Consider the following 18,801-nt stretch of genomic DNA (forward strand, 5'->3'; position numbering starts at 1 on the left):
GTTCTAGGGGCTCCAACGCTCTTTTCCGGCTTTTCCGGGCACTTGCCCTCACCTAGCATATGGTCTCACATACGCGTTAATAAAAAAAAATTAAAAATATTAGAGAGAAGAGGTGCGGCGAAAGAAAAAAGAAAAGGTCATTTGGGTTCTCCCTCGCCCACTTTAACCACCTCGACCGCGATGCAGCGCTCCGCCCTTTCTCCCGCTCTCTGCCACTCAGGCCGTTCCGCTCGAGTGCGCAGGCGTGAGGCCGGAGGCTGGGCCCCGGTTTCCTAGGAGACCGTGCAGCAGCTGCTCTGCGGTTGGCCCCCGCTGAAGATGGGGGTGGAGGCCGAGGAGGAAGGCGGTCCCGCGGAGGAAGAGGACGCTGCTCGCGCCATGGAGCCCTTGGACGCGGGGGCGGCGGGCAGCTCGTGGGGTGTGCGCCTCCCCGGTGATGGCGGGAAAGGAAGGGAAGGCTGGAGGGGAAGGGCGGGCGCCCGGGGCGGTCGTTGGGGCGCGGCCTCCCGGTCCCGCTCGGGCCTGGCGAGTACGGGCACTCCGCGCCGGCTCCTGCACGCTTGGGCGACCCTGCATTCCTGCACACATGGGTGGGGTGCACCTGCTCGCCCGAGGGGACCCCTGATGCTTCCGGCGGCTCCAAGTCGGAGACTAGGAGGACCTTGTCCATTTAGGCGTAGAGACCTGGCCTCAGTCCAGGTAGGAGAGGCTGGCCCCGGATCTAGCAAAAACGGTCTGGAGTCCCTTGGGGGACCCGCTTCCACCTCAGCCTGTGGACCGGCCTTGTGGCGCCAGGTCCAGCGCTGGATTTCCGTTCTCTGACACCCCCATGCCCCCATCCCCAGAGAACAGAGAAGTTGTGGCGTACATGTTATTTCTCTAATATCAATATCTCTAATATCTCCTTGGTACATATATCAAAATGTCAAAATTAAAGTCAGTACACAACTAGTGCCCATTTACAGAAGGACACACTATATTCAGAATTTGTCAGTTTTCCTACAAAGGTGCTTTTCCTAGCCCACGATTGCATTTAGGCTGCTTTGTTCGTAGCTGAAGAGAATCGTCCCTGTTGCCTCCTTTACTACCCATAACATAAACTACTATTTACTCACTGGCCCTGGGGCTTCAGGTGCAGCCCTGACCCTAGATTTTAAAATAAGATGCTTAGTTTTTCAACTCAGTGATTAATTATTTGTTGTCTGTTACGCCTCAGGCACTGTTCTAGGCACTGGGGACTTCAGAACAGGAAATCTTACTCTCATGGGAACTAAATTTAGTGTCCTGGAACCCACAAGTTATGTTGTGCCGGTTTGATTTTTTTTTTTTAAAACACGCCTCTTTAAGTAAATCTCCAGTTCTCCAGTTGGTTGAAAATAACATTGCTACAATGTCTTTTCCTCTACTGCTTAAAACGTTCTAAAAAAAAAAAAAACAAACAAACTTAACGATAGTTCTAGCTTTTGTGCCCTTCGTTATTGATCATGAGTTTCCCCTCTAAGTAACGACTCCGGGGGGGGGGGGGGGGGGGGCGGGGAACTGTAGTACCTGGAGACATGATAGTTTGTTAAACAGGACTGAAGAACGTTTTGTTGATGGTGTTTCATGTCTGTATGATTCATAGATACTTTGGGGGCATCTAAAAAGAGTTGGCATTTGACCCGTCATAAAATCCAAGGGTGGAAAAAAAACCACTGTACCTTCTTTCCCAGCTAAAACGTGTTAAGGATGTGTTAGTTGCGCACTGGTGATAAGCACCCTGAATGTATTTCTTTCCCTCTGTGTATTGTGCAGCGGTTTTCGATCAAGGGGTGCCAACACGGATCTCCTCACCCAGAGTCATAGTACATGTGGATCTGGATTGCTTCTATGCCCAAGTAGAAATGATCTCCAATCCAGAATTAAAGGACAAACCTTTAGGTAATCCACATTGATGGTATCTTTGTTGAGTGATGATAAAATTAGCTCAAGTATGATTTATTTTTTCTGATTTATTAACCATCTTAAGGCAGTTCTTGGAGTCCATTTTTACGAACTTGGTTGGCAGTCATATTGGCTTTGCTACCAAGAATGAATGTGCCAAGTCTTGTCCCTTTAATAAGCATGACATTAGCATAGGTAGCACATATTCTGGCTTCTACCAGAATCAGCTCTTAGTAGATGCAGTAGCTCACTTCTGTAGGCACGTACCTTAAGTGAGGACACAGCATTCTGTCATGCATGTAGGAAGGATATTTTAGTATAAGCATAAAGGGCAGTGTTGGTTTCCTTGCTCCTTTCATCGTGTGCCTGGTTCGGTTTTTTTAAGTTACCATCCATCTCATTGATCCCTGAAGAACAAAGGGATGGCTAGGTTTTAGTTCTCTAAGGCAAGGCTAAGTCTTTAAACTTTCCCAAGTCAAGGATTTAAGTTAGGGGATCAATTCTTTTTTTTTTTTCCTTCTGTAATCATTTCTAGTGAGCACAAGATACCTAGTTGTTCCTTGTCCTAAGAGGTACTGTGACTAAGATGTAGATACAGGAATGTCAGTGCCCCGTCAGCTTTTATTTATAAATGGGCAACCAGCTCAGGCCAAGCCATGCTGTGGGGAGTCCTCTTAGCTAAGGAGTTCGCCAGTCCAGCCTCTTTCATGTAGCTCACCGAGACTGCCAGGCATTGTCAGAGTGATGAAAAACATATCTGCAAAACTAATTTTGATTTGTCTTAAAATGTCAGATTTAAAAATAGGCAAAAAGAATGGATATAGATTTATTTCTTTTCAATATATTCATTCTACTTATTACAGATGGATATGACTTACACTGGCATGAAACAATCAAATTGTGTAAAAAGAGAAAAGCAAATAATTTTAGCAATCTTAAATACCTGGCAGTTTTTAACAGTGTATTTTCTAGGTGGTCATACTGTCAATTTTAAAAGGAAACCTAAAGTAATTCCTCATGGCAAAACTGCAAATTATTATGAGCTATCTATAGTTCATTGTTCAGGTACTTAATGGGACAAGATCTCTCATGATGGCTGTAGTTTGGCTCTCAGAATATTACTTATATTCATTGGCAGTTTGCTCAGAAGATAAATGAGTTTTTCTAGCAGCAACCAGTATTTAATTATTTGTTATTTTCATTGGGCTTATTCTTTGGTAAGCATACCCAAGAATATTATATGACACTATAAATCAATTGGGCTTTGAGTTGTCTGGAAAGAATCCTTGATTGATTTAATTTATGTGTTATTTCTGAAAATTCCTTAGAGTATATTGATGTAACAATAATTCAGATTTGAGAAACACAGCTTTCCTTTTGTGTATGAGTAACTGCCCACACACATTCTTATATATAATTTCTGCTACAGTTATTAAGTGTTTTCTTAATCTAATTTCTTTCTTCTCCAATTAGAAAAAACTAAAGATAAAAGTTAAGATATGTGAGAACAAGATTGGTATTTTATGATTTGTAAGTGGGAGATAGCTCTGTGTTACAGTCCTGGCTGTCCTTGAACTCAAGGAAATTCATCTGCCTCTGCCTCCTGAGTACTGGAATTAAAGGCATGTGCACCATCACTACCCAGCGAGTTTGTTTTTCTTAACTCATATGTCTTTTTGTTCTTGTCAAAACCCATCACGAGCTGGGCAGGGTGGTACAATTCTGTAACCCCAGCACTTGCAAAGGGAGGCAGAGGACAATTTCAGTTAGAGGGCAGCTTGGGTTACATGGGGAGTTCAGGCCACTGTGGAGGTGGGGAAGTGGTGGGTGGTGGAGTGCTTGACCAGCATGCATGTGTGCACAAGGCTGTGGGCTTGAGCCTCATTGCTGCTAACCACCATGGCAGCAGACAGTTCCCACCTACACTGTCACAGCGTGAAACTAGGAAACTGTAGTTTAAAGACTAAAGTCTATTTCGCTTCCTCGGGTGATGCTTGTTTTTCATAGGTGTTCAGCAGAAATACTTGGTGGTTACTTGCAACTATGAAGCCAGGAAACTTGGAGTTAAGAAGCTTATGAGTGTCAGAGATGCAAAAGAAAAGTGTCCCCAGCTGGTCCTCGTGAATGGAGAAGATTTGAGCCGCTACAGAGAGATGTCATATAAGGTCACAGGTACAAATTAGTCACTGCATATTTTAACATGTAGGGTGATTATTCTTTATACAAATATTGCTAATAAAGTGGCCATATAGCTATTTCCTTTTTTCCTAACACTTTAAAAGGCCTTTTTCACTGCAAAAATCAACTTTAGGCCTGTCAACTGGAGTTCCATCCCTGGCACCCACATGGTAGAAGGAGAGGCCTGATTTCCACAAGTTGCCCTCTGACCTCCACACATATTATAGCATGTGCCCCTCTGCCCCTGCCAAATGAATAAAAGTAATAAAAATTTTTAGTTATATAAAAAGGTAGCTTCATGTGCCCTCAAGCAATTAAATTTAATACAAAATTTTAATTATGTAAGAAGGTGGCTTTCACTGTTATAGCTGTGGAGAGAATGAATAGTTGAGTGTAATTTAAATTTGGTCATGAATACGATTTATGTAAGTAACAGAAATTATGTAAATGGAGTTTTAAAATCTAAAATGAAAATAAATACTGTGAAGAAAGATATTTTGTGTATGTTAAGTTTATGTGTTTGTGTGTGTGTACATGTACGTGTGAGTATGTGCCAGAGGTCAACATTAGTGTCTTCTGCTGTCCAAACTTTAAAAATATATTTGGTTTATATGTATGCGAAGGAACTACTATACTTTTCACCATCTAGATAGAAGATTCACTAAGTAGAAATGACTTTAAAGTTGTAATTCCTGATTAGTTTTAAGTCTAATTTCAGAACTTATAGTCCTTTTGAATTCTGAGCCTTGGGTCAGGTCAGGTTAACCAACATTTTAGTGGCTAAATCTTTCCTTGATGCTCGGCATTTTGAATACTGGAAAGTTCTGCCACTTCAGCTCCTTCATCCTGAGGAAATGTATGAGGATAGGATTCATCAAACTACTTCATTGTAGTGTAGTTTCAAAATAAGTTTCAAATGTTATTTTTTGCCTATTGCAAATGCTTCTGCAAAATATAGCTAAAACACCTGGTTATACTTTTCTAAGATTAAATTTATTCCTTGACATCCACTTAAAGATTTTAACTACCTCTGAGCATGGATTTTTTAAAAAAGTATATTACATATTTTTTAAAAAGTTACAGATATGGAAGATTGAATTAGATGTATTACTGTGAGTATCTTGGGAATATTATTTCTGGATTATTTTCTTTAAATATTGCCTCTAACCAAAAGTTTGTTAACTGAGGATGTTGTCAAAGGTTGTGGAGCTGGGCTGGGAAGATGGCTTAGCAGTTAAGAACACTGGTTGCTTGTTCCAGAGGATTTGGGTTCAATTTCTGGCACCCACATGGGGGCTCACAACCATCTATAACTCTAGTCCTACAGGATCCAGTGCCCACCTCTGGCCTTTGCAGGTTCCAGGCTTAAACATGGTACACAGATGTACATGTGGGTAAAACATGTATACATATAAAGTAAACATTTGAGTCAAAACTTTAAAGGGTGTAAAGCTGTTTTACATATGTATACACATAATGGAATACACATTTTTATATGCTGTATTTGGTATTTTAATCTTTAATAGTGAATTCTATGCTAGTTGTAACTTAATTATATCTGTTCTCCAATAATATTTCAATTTAGAATTGTTGGAGGAATTTAGTCCAGTTGTTGAGAGACTTGGATTTGATGAAAATTTTGTGGATCTAACGGAAACGGTTGAGAAAAGACTCCAGCAGCTTCCAAGAGATGAGATTCCATCTGTGACTGTGTCGGGCCATGTTTACAATAACCAGGGTGAGTGCTTCCCACTCGCGTCAGTGACCAGTGGTAAGTACACATATCCCATAGTCGGAGAGGTTGCTGATGGACGTGTGGCTTTTTTGGAGGCAGAGCCATGCTTAGTGCGGTAGAGTCATGTTTAGTGTCTAAGGCGGCCAAAATGAGGTCTTGCTGGACCACGTTGAGGCTTGAGGATTGTTCAGTGTTATGTAGGGATGTGGTGCAAGTAGCTTCCGTGTCTCCAAGGGAGTTATCGTCCCATTCTTTCCCATCTGTGTCTAAGAACCCTATCTCTGTAGGTCATCCTAAGTTACAGAAGTTGGCTTATTATCTTTTTGTTTTTTAATCACTTAATTCTCCTGAATTTTGAAGTAGGTTAAATGTGCTGCTGATGTATATTTTCCTTGATCCCTTCTGTTCCTCTGAGGCACTAAGAGTCCCCTGTTGGATCCTAGCTGAATCTTGTTCAGGTTTTTCTCTAGTCACAGACCAATCTTGCCGTGTGCGGGTGACTTCTCCAGGCTTCAGGTTAATCAGTTCCAGTGACCATTAGCAGCTGCTAGCAGGACCCATCTTCACATTCCAAGGTGTGGAGGACCGATGCTATTCCTGGGATACTCGCATCTGTAAATAAGTTGCAGTGATGCCCGTGAACATCTGCCTGGGCTTCTGGACACCCATGGCCGTGGGAGAATTCATGTGGCAGACAAGCTCTTCGTGTAAGAGTAGCCTGCCCTAACTGGTCCTGCTTCTCAGCATACACCTTCCGTTATGCCCGTGTGGAGTGCCCATACAGTCTCCAGAGGAGAAATGGGTAGAACTACTGTTTCGAGGAGACCAGAAGTTTCTCCTGTGTCTTTTGTACCTGTGTTCTTTGGTCAGTCACCAAGGTGGAAAGCAAGAGAGATTCCAGATAGATCTTTGTGCAGCTTCTCCCCCCCCCCATTTCATTCAAAAGAATCAGGACATTTTTACTCAACAATGAAACAAAAACATTTCCAGAATATTTGATTTCAGTCAATATTATAAAATCAAAATGGCTCTTTTTTTTTACAATTTGATTTTTTAAAAACTATTTGGTTTTTATTTTACATACCATTTCCAGTCCCCTCTCTGTACAGCTTTTAAAGCTGATACAGACATTATTGTTGAGAACAAATGCATCAGTGTGTAGAGAGCTAGATTTTATATTTCATGTGAAAGGTGCTTAAGTCGTCGTGACCTGTCCTTCTATATAAGTTCTTTATTGAAGCGGTCTCACTGTGTAGCCTGCTGGCCTGGAACTGCTTTGTTGACCAGGATAGCTCTGAACTCAGAGATCACCTTGCCTCTGCCTCCCAAGCGCCTGGCTCCATATAGTTTTAAAACCAGTTTCTTTCAAACGAGTTAATCAGTTGGCAGAATCATGATGTGGGCAGTCTTGTCTGTCACAGACAAGCCAGTTTTCATTGTGGCACGTTTATTTTATCTTGCCTCTGTGGACTCTGCGCTTGCTCTGAGCTAGGCTGATTGGTGAGCCATTTGGGAGTTGCAGGCTCTGTTACACTTCCTAAGGGTAAAGATGGGTCCATAAAACTCTATCATTCCACACCAAAGAAAACGTATTTCTTTATATTCTCCATAGTGCCCTAAGAAGATCTCCTAAGCTATGAGCCAGTCAGAAATGGTTTCATTAGGGTGGTTAGGTAGTGTATGAATATATTCTTATTTCTACTTATTTATTGGTAAATGTGAAGCTTTATGCATGTCAGCTCAACTGAAACTTCTTAGTAGCTGTGTTTTCATAGTCTGTTAGTGATTAAGCACTTCAAGCATGTGCTCATTATCATAGACCCTAGGTGTCTGATCACTTTATAGAAAGCTATGAAGAACTAAAGGAACAGGTGGAAGAGTAGTGGGGGAGGGGTGGACACAAACAAAATCCTGGGCTTGTTTAAAGCTTTTTGTGGAAAAGAGAATGACCGTTTATGGTAATCACATTGTCCTCATAGCTGTAAACCTGCATAACATCACCCACGTGAGACTGGCGGTGGGATCGCAGATTGCGGCAGAGATGCGCGAAGCCATGTACAGCCAGCTGGAGCTCACCGGCTGCGCTGGAGTGGCTCCCAATAAGCTACTGGCCAAGTTAGTTTCCGGTGTGTTTAAACCAAATCAGCAAACAGTCTTATTGCCTGAAAGCTGTCAAGATCTCATTCACAGTTTGAACCACATAAAGGAAATACCCGGTAAGATGAAAGCACTTGAGGATTGTGTATTGGCGTTGCTATAATTTCTTTAAGTATGCATTTAGTTCCTAGAGACACACACTTGACTTTTGGAGAAAACAAAACAAAACAAAAACAAAAAACTGGGAAAATCTGTGTGAAGATATATGTGAAAGTACTTTTCCACACACAGTTCTGAGTGGTACCCTGGAGCCATATGGTCCTGCCTACACTTACAGTCTCTCTGCACATTTCACAGGGAACTGAGTTTATTGTTTACAATGTCACTTTGTAGTAGGTCTTTCTCATCAGACTTTCTTTGGGCACCAGTCCCCAAATAATGACATGGAGACTTATTATTAATTATGAAAGCTTAGCCTTAGCTTAGGTTGTTTCTAACCAGCTCTTATAACTTAGATTAACCTGTTTCTGTTAATGAACATTCTCTTGGTAATGGTTCTTTACCTCTCCATTCTGTACATCTGACTCCCTGGCATCTCCACAAGCCGAGGTTCATCCCCAGGGCCTCTCTCTGCCCAGAAGTCCTGCTTATCTGCTGCCTAGCTATTGGCTGTTTAGCTTTTTATTAAACCAATCACAGTGACATATCGTCACACAGTATAAAAAATATCCCACAATATGTCTTTGTGGACCTTGTATAAAATATTAATGCTGCACTGAATTTCCGAAAGCTTCTAGGCTAAGCTTTTCATTTAAACAGTATTTTGGTGTGCGTGTGTGTACCGAGAGGGGAACCTCGAGTATGTTTGCCATCACTTCATATTTTTGGGACAGTGTCTCTCACTGAACCTGAGCTTGTGGATTGGTGAGATCCTGCTGTCACCACCTTCCGACTTCTGGGGTCGTGAGTCTGCACCAGAGCTCCTGACATTTTCTGTGGACGTTGTGGTGTGAACCGAGGTCCTAGTGTTTGAGCTGCAAGCGTTTTACTGACTGAGCGGTCTTCCAGTCCCTGAGGTCCTCATTTAAAGACAAGTGACCTACTGGGTAGTCATGGACAGGTAGCCTGCCAAATGTTAATGAGTGAGTTAAAGGTCATTTTTGTAGGGATTTAGAAATGTGGGAAAATGAGACGACAGAAAACTTCACCAATTAAATGATGCGACTTCCCTTTTTAGACAAATGTTGGTATGATTTAATTTGTTTTCTGTCTTGGCTTACTTTCTTCAGTAGACTATAACTGGAAGCTTTGAGTCTTTGTTTTGAAGAACCACGTTAGATTGTAATCAGTTGAGATCTCTATACTCAGATAAAATATTCTTGCTTGGATTGAGTTTTTAGTTAATGTATCCTGTAGCCTAGGCTGGCCTGGAACTTGCTGCGGCTGAGGATGGCCTTGAATTACTGATTCTCCCACCCCACGTCCTGAGTTCTGCAACCAGCTTCAGGCAGTGCTGGAGATAAAACCCAGGCCTTCCTGGAAACTCGCCAAGCACTCTGCCAGCTGAGCCTCCACCCGCCTCATCTGTGTTTTCCAGTCTCTTACCTTTGCGGTGACTCTAACCATCAGTCTTTAACTGCTGAAAAGTGAGCCGTCTCTCCATTGTAACAATCCCCTCACATGCCTGCTTCCTGCAGCTTTCTGCTGTTACTGTGCAGGGGGCCAGGTAACTGCAGGAGTATTATTTTCAGATGACGTGTAGAAAAAACATTTCATAGCTTAGTTCTCTTATGCATAAAATATGACTAATTTAATGGAGTTTGGTTAGCAGCAAAGGTTCTGCTTGGTTCTTTTCTCCTTTCAGTTTGTTCTGGATGGCAAATCCTACTAAGCATGATTGTGAGTTTGTGTGTGGTGTGCCTTTAGGAAGGTGCTTGGCACTTCTAATTGTTGCAGTGCAGGCTTCTTTGCGTATGTGAATTATAACTTATTTTCGAGTTTATTCACACTATCACATCACAGGTTATCAAAAGTATGTTTTATCCAGAGAGAACACGCTGGCTGTCTCTTAGACAGTACTTGATACTAGAAGGGCTTCAAAGAAGTTTGTGTAACTCTAGTCCTAGGTGGAAGAAAATCAATATATTTTGTAATGGGGTTTGATCTTAGTAAAGTAGTAAGGAACTTATATGGTGGAAACATTTTTAGTGATTAGAGTAGCTTTCTTTTCAGAAGCAGCGCTGTTGTAACACGACACATTTCGGTTGTTCAGGTATTGGCTATAAAACCGCCAAACGTCTTGAAGTGCTGGGAATCAATAGTGTGCATGATCTCCAGACCTTTCCAATCAAAACGTTAGAGATGGAATTAGGAATCTCGGCTGCTCAGCGCATCCAGAAGCTCAGTTTTGGAGAGGACAGTTCCCCTGTCACACCCTCAGGCCCCCCTCAGGTATGTGAGCGTGGCGTTTATTATGGGGTGCTGGCTGTGGGGCCATTTAAGATAAAGATGTCTGCAGGCTGCAGTATTCACTGCTCTCCTTTGCATTGCTGCTTGTACGTGATCGCTTCCCCATAAGAAGGTGATTTATATAGCTTTGGAGCCTGTCCTGGAACTCACTCTGTAGACCATGCTGGCCTCGAACTCATAGAGCTCCACCTGCTTCTGCCTCCCTAGTGCTGGGATTAAAGGCGTGCGCCACCACCCCCTGGCGCCTGTTAGTAGTTTTAAATCAAGTTATCTATTTTCTTTTTACTAGTGTCCTCAAATCCAGACACACACACACACACACACACACACACACACACACACATATGAAGAAACATTTTACTCTTTTAAAACATCTCTGTTTTCAGAACAGTCCAGTGATTTGGGAAATGGGGAAGGTTAAATTATTCAATTAGTGTGGGTTTTATTTTTTCCTCGTATGTGCCAGGTACTTTAGAACATGATCCCATTTTTAGAAATATATTTATTTATTATGTATACAATAATCTGTTTGCATGTATGTCTGCAGGCCAGAAGAGGGCACCAGACCTCATTACAGATGGTTGTGAGCCACCATGTGGTTGCTGGGAATTGAATTCAGGACCTTTGGAAGAACAGGCAATGCTCTTAACCACTAAGCCATCTCTCCAGCCCCCATGTTCTACATATTTAGTGCATTTAATTTTCATCATAAACCTCAGAGATAGACTACCATTTATTTATATCATCCTGCCTGCCTGCCTTGCTTCCTCTTTTCCTCCTTAAGGCCTCGGTACTGTACCTTCCAAAGGTTAAATAACTTACCCAGTATAGACTCAGATTAAAGTTTTAGGGCCATAGGAGCCTTGCCATAGACGTCTAAAGAGACTGGAGGGAGTTGGCCCTTGTACCTTTAAGTTTCCTGGCTTGTGCACAATAACTGCACACATCGAGAGTTAATGAAGGGGGCTGGAGAGATGGCTCAGAGGTCCAGAGTTCAATTCCCAGCAACCATATGGTGGCTCACAACTTTCTGTAATGCGATCTGGTGCCCTCTTCTGGCCTGTAGGCATACTTGCAGGAATAACTCTGTATACATCATAAATAAATAAATCTTTTTAAAGAGTTAGTGGAAAAGAACCACATATTGAGCTGTGCATTAAGATAAGGTGTTAAGGATGTGTTGAGTATTTATTTGGCACAAGCACTGTGTTTGAGTTTCTATTAATGTACACTCATTTGTCCTTTGGTAGTCCTTTAGTGAAGAAGATACATTTAAAAAGTGTTCCTCAGAAGCCGAAGCTAAAACTAAGATTGAAGAACTACTCTCCAGCCTTTTGAACAGGTATTTTTCATTTGGCCTGCCATCCTTTATATTCAGAGTGTATGCACCACATAGCAAAGTCTACCTCATGTTCTGTGTTGGGTTTTACAGGTAAACTGTGTTCAGGATAGATGGTTTGTCATTAGCTTTCTCTCATCAGGTAATCTGAATTACAATTACCTACTTCCTTTAGTCTTCACTCAAACAACATGAAGGTCATGTTGATCTTAAGCCAAAGTACCTGAATGGTTTCTTAGGTGTTTCTAAATTCCTAGGTTTGCAGTCTTGAGGTGAGAAGGACATTTAAAACCTCCCTGTAACTATTCACAGCCTCTGCTCCTATCACTTGCTTTTCAGTTGAAAGAGGAAAATGCAGGAAAGAGTAATTCTGCCACAGCTCTAACCGTCCTTATGTAGGGATGGGCCTCAGGTTCATGATGGCTCAGAACAGGAAGACGCTGAAACGGCAGTGCTAGAGAAAGCAGAAGAAACCTCCCTCCCCCTGTCTCAGACTGCTGGACCGCTTGAGTCAAAGGAAGGGGTGGCTAAATGTGGGAGTGCCTTGCAGACTCAGTCTTGATAGAAGTGTGTTCAGAGACTCTGGCCTGAGAGTTAACAGTAATGTGTCAACTGGGATCTAAATATACAGGAAAAAAGAAAAGAAAGGTAATGTAAGCTGAGGAAGAAATGTTTTCCGGTGCTTCTTGTTATCTTTGAAATGCACATTTCTCATTTCTCACAAGGAAGTATTAATCTCCCATTACATCATGTCGATAGAAGTCTCTAAAATTGGTTTAGAACACGTGTGCTTCTGGAATGATCACAGGAAAAGTAGTTGTATGCAGATGAAAGAACTTGGTGCTTGTATCAGAAAGTAGGCGATCTGAAGTGGCCTTCCGTTTTGCTGTCGCACGCAGCTGGCCTCATGTCTGGAGCAGAGCCGTGCAGCTCACTGTTGGCTGAAGGCTCTGAGGCTGTGCATGACTCAGCTCCAGGGGTGTGACTCATTCTTTTCTGGGGAGAGTGCTGCCAAAACTGGGTCATCGCTTCACCTCAGCTCATGTGGACTCTGAAGTGTGTGGCTGTGCAGAACGGCCCTGCATAGAAAAACCACAGGAAGTATGTGCTGTATATAAATTCTCGGCCTTGCAAACTCAGTCATGAAGAGAGCGGGTACTCCAGACCTCTGAAACACCAGGTGTTTAGCATCTGTCCATGCCTCTGCTTGCCAGTGCCACCCAACACCACACTGCAGCACCTTGTTTTTATGATGGAGGTATAATAGAATTTAATTTATCTTAATTATAGCCATTCTCAGTGAGGTAAGATGAAATGGCAGAGGAGTTTTAATTTATTTTTCCCTGATTGCCAAGGCTGTTGAAACTTTTTTTTCTTAAGGAGAAACATTTAATTTTGCTTCTTGTCTTAAGGGAGGGAAACAGTCCTCCCAAGTGTGGAAGACATGGAGGCCTGAGTAGGAGGTGGCCCATCCTGTCAGTTGCAGTTAGGGAGCCGAGACGATACATATATTAGTGAGGTTGTTTTCTTGATGTTTTGGTATTTAAGTTCTTTATATATTCTGGTTATTTGTCCTCTATTGCATCTATAGCTGGCAAACATTCTTATTGATTTAATGTGTTTGTTTTAAACTAGTTTTGGACTATAAAATAATAGTTCACTCCATTTCTGACAGCACTTGATTCTGAGTGACTCTCCCATTTTAAATGTCAGAGCTTTTCTGCGTTGACTTTGAGATACTTATTTGGGTTTCTTGAACACTTATTGCTTACTATGTACCATTTCCTATGGTACTTACAGTTACTAAAGTTGCTGGTACTCAAGCCTGGTGTTCCTGGCTCACAAGGAGACACAGCTGATACCTGCTTGCCAGTGAACATAGTATCTCTGGGGTTTAAGGAACCAGCTTGCATTTGTTTTGAAGAAAAGAAAGACAATACTCCTCTCAAGGCATACAGTGGACAGCTTAAACTTCCTTTCCTTTGAAGATTTTCTCTAGATTTTCCAGGGAGGATTTCTTCTTGAATGTCTGCTGGAAGTTACTTAAAGACTTCTCGGTCAACACCCAAGTGCGGCCCAACACTTCAATAAAGAAGAGTTCCATCATCTTAAAGACATGTTAATACACGCTATAATTCTGGTTTTCCATTTATATTTTTAGAGTGTGCCATGATGGAAGGAAGCCCCATACAATAAGATTAGTCATCCGTCGGTATTCTCCGAAACACTGTAACCGCGAGAGTCGTCAGTGCCCGATTCCATCCCATGTCATTCAGAAGCTGGGGACAGGTATGGGCTAGTTTTCTAAGGCTGTGGTTGGCATACTGACCGCTTCAAAAAGTAAACTTTGAATTTGAAACACACTATATAAAAGTATTTTCATGTGATTTTTCAAAAATTACTTTAATTTTACCAGGCATTAACTTTAAAAAATGTTTTAATAGATAATAAAAGTAAATTCTGTTTTTCACTCAGTAAATACTTAACTAAAAATATATCTCAACTTCAAAGGGTACAAAACTAAAATAACTGTGTAGAATACATTTAGTAAATATTGTCAAATTTCCAATAACCCCAATTTAGATTTTAGTTTCTTAATATAAGTCATGTAAATATTGTTGTGATTTGAATTCATATTAGGATGCAGTTGCTTATTATATCCTTCAACATCTACTTAGGAAATCACGATGCGGTGACTCCTCTGGTTGACATCCTAATGAAACTTTTCCGAAATATGGTGAATGTGAAGCTGCCGTTTCACCTGACTCTCCTCAGTGTGTGCTTCTGCAACCTGAAAGCACTGAGTGCAGCTAAGAAGGGGCCCATGGATTTCTATTTAACATCTTCCCTGTCAACCACGGCCCACTCCGGCAAGCGCAGTTTTGTGAGTATACCCTTACTTCACTGCTGTGGCTCAAAACGCCCTGCACATTTGTATTTAGTGCTATTTGGAGATTCTTTGTGGTGTCACTGTTTGGACGATCTACCTGTTTGTAGTTCCTATTACAGGATGGCCACTGGCCTGAAATATATCGTGATCTAAGAGGCAAGGGTAAGCATCAGAATAAGAGACAAACAGTCTGGCGCTTCTGTTCGGGAAGTGTCAACACATTTTCTAGAGGAATATAAGAATATTGTGAATTGTCTTATAAATATAAACATATCTGGAAATTAATTACTATTGCGTTAAGATTGGGATAGTATAATAATTGTTCAGCTGTAATTGAGTGTGTGGACATTTTATGATACATAAAACTGGAAGGGAAATTCAAATGCAAAAATTTTAAGAAAAATTGTGCAAACTTGAGAGTGTTTAAGTTTTATATAAATGTACTGTTATGCTTAAAAAATAATATATTTGAGGGCTGGAGAGATAGCTCCGAGGTTTAAGCAGGGGCTGCTCTTTCCGAGGCCCCCAGTTCAAGTCCCAGCCCACATAGTGGCTCATAATCATCTGTAGCATGAGATTTGGTGCCCTCTTCTGGCCTGCAGGGACACATGCAGGCAGAAAATGTATGCATAATAAACAAAACCATTTGCACGCCACACACACACACACACACACACACTCATTGTATCATTTAGTTTATAGAATTGGCTGTTGAACCACATGATTGTTGAGGTCCTTTCCTTATGCATATTTTGTCTCCTACTCAGTGCTAACTAGCAAGGAAAATATGAATACCATGATAAACGACACAGTCATGTAACTCACTGCTACCTGGCACTGGCAACAAAAGACTGAAGGTGTTGAGCAGGTTGAAATCGCTTGTGAGTCGCTAGCTGCAGGGATGCATCAGCATCAGTGATATTTCAGGCGCATTAGACTCCTAAATTCTGCTGTTCTCCTTGTGTTCCAGAAAGTGAAAGACACCCACAACGACGACGTTTACAAGGAAAAAGAAGCAAACTGGGAACGTCTACCAAGTAGAAGAATTGAGAGTTCAAGAACCAGGGAGTCTCCGTCAGATGCTCCATGTGTTTCTAAAGACAGAGACACGAATGACTTTCCCCTCCTGGCACTTCCTGAGGGTGTTGACCATGAAGTCTTTAAGCAACTTCCAGCAGATATTCAAGAAGAAATCCTCTCTGTGAAATCTGGAGAAAATCTTCAAGGGAAAGGAAGTTTAAGCTGTCCACTGCATGCCTCAAAAGGAGTACTATCTTTCTTTTCTAAAAAGCAAATGCAAGCTGGTTCCTTAAACCCCAGAGATACTATGTTCACTGGCAAACAGGTATCAGCTGTGTCTCCTTGTGAGCCAGGAACATCAGGCTTGAGTACCAGCACCTCCCACCCACCCTGTGGAAAGGATTGTTCCTATTATATAGATAATCGCTTAAAAGATGAACGCATGAGCCAAGGACCTAGAGAGTCTCAAGGATTCCACTTTTCCAATACAAATCCCGCTGTTTCAGTTTTTCATTCATTTCCAAATTTGCAGAGTGAACAACTTTTCTCCAAACACCGCCCGGCAGACAGCGCCAGGCAGACAGTTGCCACCACCTGTCATCAAGGACTAGGAGAGAACAGAGAGCAAGATTCCGCTGATGACAGAATGTCTTTCCCGCCTGACATTGATCCTCAGGTTTTCTATGAGCTACCAGAAGAGGTCCAAAGGGAGCTGATAGCGGAGTGGAAGACGGCAGGAGCCGATTTCCAACCTGTACACAAATAAGCGTGCTCAGGAAAAGGCCCAGGAAGCAAGGGAGGCATCGTTCTCAGATTAGCTTTCCATAAGCTCTTCTTAATTAAACACTAATGTTTGATGGTACAGAAATCCTAGTGTAAGATGTTCCTGATGAAGCAGGAATGGATGCAGGAAGTAAGTTCTAGTGTAAAGGGGAAAATATCCATAATGTGATAAAAATGCTGTCTTCCTGTTATTTCTACAGTTGTTTTATACCATTTTCAAATAAAAGGAATATCATGGTCAACATTACTATTACCATAGGTTGTGGGACAGATGCTTTACGCCTGCAAGCAAACTATGGGCTCATCACAGCGTCTCGATGCTGTAGGAATGAACAGGATTTAGTTTTTTGTTTTTTGTTTTTGTGTGTGTTAACTGTGCTGTGTCTCAAAGTCAGTCCATAACATCCAAATAGTAAATAATTGTGTCAGTTTCAAAAGGCAAATCTTTGGCCAGATTACTACATATAATTTAAAAGTTGGCTTGATTTTTGATTTTGAAATAATGTCCTACTGTATAACCCAGACCAGCCTCAATTTTGTGATCCTTCTGCCTCAGGTTCTGGATTTTGAGACTACATCTGTGTGCACAAAAACTTTTGAAGAATTTACTTTGTGTGTTCAGTGTGTGTGTGTATGTGTGTGTTTGTATGCATATGTGTTTGTGTGTGTGTCTGTGTGTGAGTTCATGAAAGCCAGAAAGGGGCGTGGCTTTAGGTTGGCGTTGCATGTTTGTTTGTGAGCTACCAAGTACTGGGACTGGAGTCCTAGTCCTCTGACAGAGCTGTAGACACTCGTAACCACTCAGCCATCTCTCCATCTCCATCATTGGCTTTTAAAATAGCAATTATTGATTTTTCACAGTTAGAGCATACCACAGTACATTTACTAAATACTGAATGAATGAACATTGTGGCCTGTTAACCTTAGGGATTGTAGGTGAGAGAGGATTATATGTTGTAGAGCAGTGGTTCTCAACCTACCTAATACTGTGAACTTTATTATGGTCCCTCATGCTGTGGTGACCCCAACCATAAAATTATTTTTGTTGCTACTTCATAACTAATTTTGCTAATTTATAAATTATAATGTAAGTATCTGTGTTTTTCAGTGGTCTAGCTAACCCCTGTGAAAGTCTCTTAATACACAAAGGGGTTGCAATGATCCACATGTTGAGAGCCTCTGTGTGGAGGATAGTGGAAAGGGGTAGCCATCCATCCACATGTTGAGAACATCTTTGTGGAGGATAGTGGCAGAAGGAACATTATTTGCAATTATTAAGGTAAACATGGACATTAGGGATGCAAGGCGGTGGGCCTGTTAACACTATTAACAAAGTCTATTTCCTTGTAGGCATTCTATAGGGTCTGGATGGATGATGATCTTTTGTTGTTTTCATATTCTGTATATTTGGACATGATACTAGATACATCAAAAACAAAGAGACTATTACTAAGTTATGGGTATTCTTTTTCTCCCATGATTATTTTACTTATCTCTTTCCTGGCCAAATTAAAAACTAGATTTATGATTGAGGATCCTAAATTTTAAGGCTGTTTCTGGAATACCAAAGTGTCTGTCAGCACTGGTTTAGAGGAGTCCTTTCAAAGGTTATAATTTTTATAAAGACAGTCTAGAACAGTGGTTCTCAACCTGTGGGTCTCAGTCTCTACCTAATCTCTCTTCATCTCCTAAATTCAGGCATGTAGTTTGAGATTAGCTAAAACTATTTACCTCTCTGTACTCAAGAATCCGAAGTTGTTCCCCAGCAACTATTCAGAACAAATACAGTCTTAGCACATTGAAGGAGTAGCGTTTCACTTTTTGCCAATTTATTTTTTATTTGTTGCTTTTTTTTTTACTAGATTATTAAGTAGTATGTATGTGTCTTTTGGCATGTATGTGTATGTACCGTGTGCAAACCTCGGACCTGTGGGGTTCAAAATAGGGTGTGCCAGATCCTCTGGAGCTGGAGGTAAAGGTGGTCGGCTGCAAGAGCAACAAGAGTTGTTAGTGGCCAAGACATTGCTCTAGCCCACCATTTTATTTTAATTTGGTATGTGGGGTAGGTAGTTGATGAACACGCAAGGTCTAGAGGGATATGATTCCATACGATGGGGCGGTATGGAGATGGGGGCAGGAAGCCGAGAGACCTCATCTTCAAATGCAAACAGAATCACAAGTGAGGTTAGGCTATGAACTCTAAAAGCCTGCTCCCAGTGACATAATTCCAGCAGCAAGGCCATGCCTCCTTAACATTCTCAAACAGTGGCACCAGCTGGTGTCTAAGTGTTCAAATGCCCGAGCACATCGGAGGCATTTCTAACTCAAACCACCACAGTCAGGGTCCCTGTGTACATCTTAACCCCA

General features: G+C 41.6%; 1 protein-coding gene across 3 annotated transcripts; it reads left to right on the plus strand.

The window, feature by feature from the left end:
• Positions 1–318: 318 nt before the first annotated feature.
• Poli (DNA polymerase iota) lies at positions 319–16,678 on the plus strand. Of its 3 annotated transcripts, none has more exons than XM_057788588.1 (10): positions 319–418; positions 1,795–1,920; positions 3,931–4,095; positions 5,687–5,839; positions 7,816–8,052; positions 10,206–10,384; positions 11,653–11,744; positions 13,903–14,030; positions 14,420–14,625; positions 15,602–16,678. In XM_057788588.1, exons 1-10 carry the CDS (start codon positions 319–321, stop codon positions 16,415–16,417), a joined length of 2,202 nt encoding a protein of 733 aa, XP_057644571.1. In that variant the 3' UTR covers positions 16,418–16,678. The 3 variants fall into 3 exon arrangements, with proteins under 3 accessions (XP_057644571.1, XP_057644572.1, XP_057644573.1); XM_057788589.1 differs by lacking the exon at positions 319–418 and adding an exon at positions 597–699; XM_057788590.1 differs by lacking the exons at positions 319–418; positions 1,795–1,920; positions 3,931–4,095; positions 5,687–5,839 and adding an exon at positions 5,845–5,872.
• The last annotated feature ends 2,123 nt before the right edge of the window (positions 16,679–18,801 follow it).

Source organism: Chionomys nivalis, chromosome 14, assembly GCF_950005125.1.
Source record: "Chionomys nivalis chromosome 14, mChiNiv1.1, whole genome shotgun sequence".
NCBI lineage: Eukaryota > Metazoa > Chordata > Mammalia > Rodentia > Cricetidae > Chionomys > Chionomys nivalis.

Excerpts from the sequence above, each read along its gene's own strand:
- Poli (XM_057788588.1), top strand. The coding sequence starts at position 319 with ATGGGGGTGGAGGCCGAGGAGGAAGGCGGTCCCGCGGAGGAAGAGGAC. Across the intron at positions 419-1,794 it reads GGCGGCGGGCAGCTCGTGGG|CGGTTTTCGATCAAGGGGTG; the intron begins GTGTGCGCCTCC and ends TGTATTGTGCAG. Across the intron at positions 5,840-7,815 it reads CCATGTTTACAATAACCAGG|CTGTAAACCTGCATAACATC; the intron begins GTGAGTGCTTCC and ends TTGTCCTCATAG.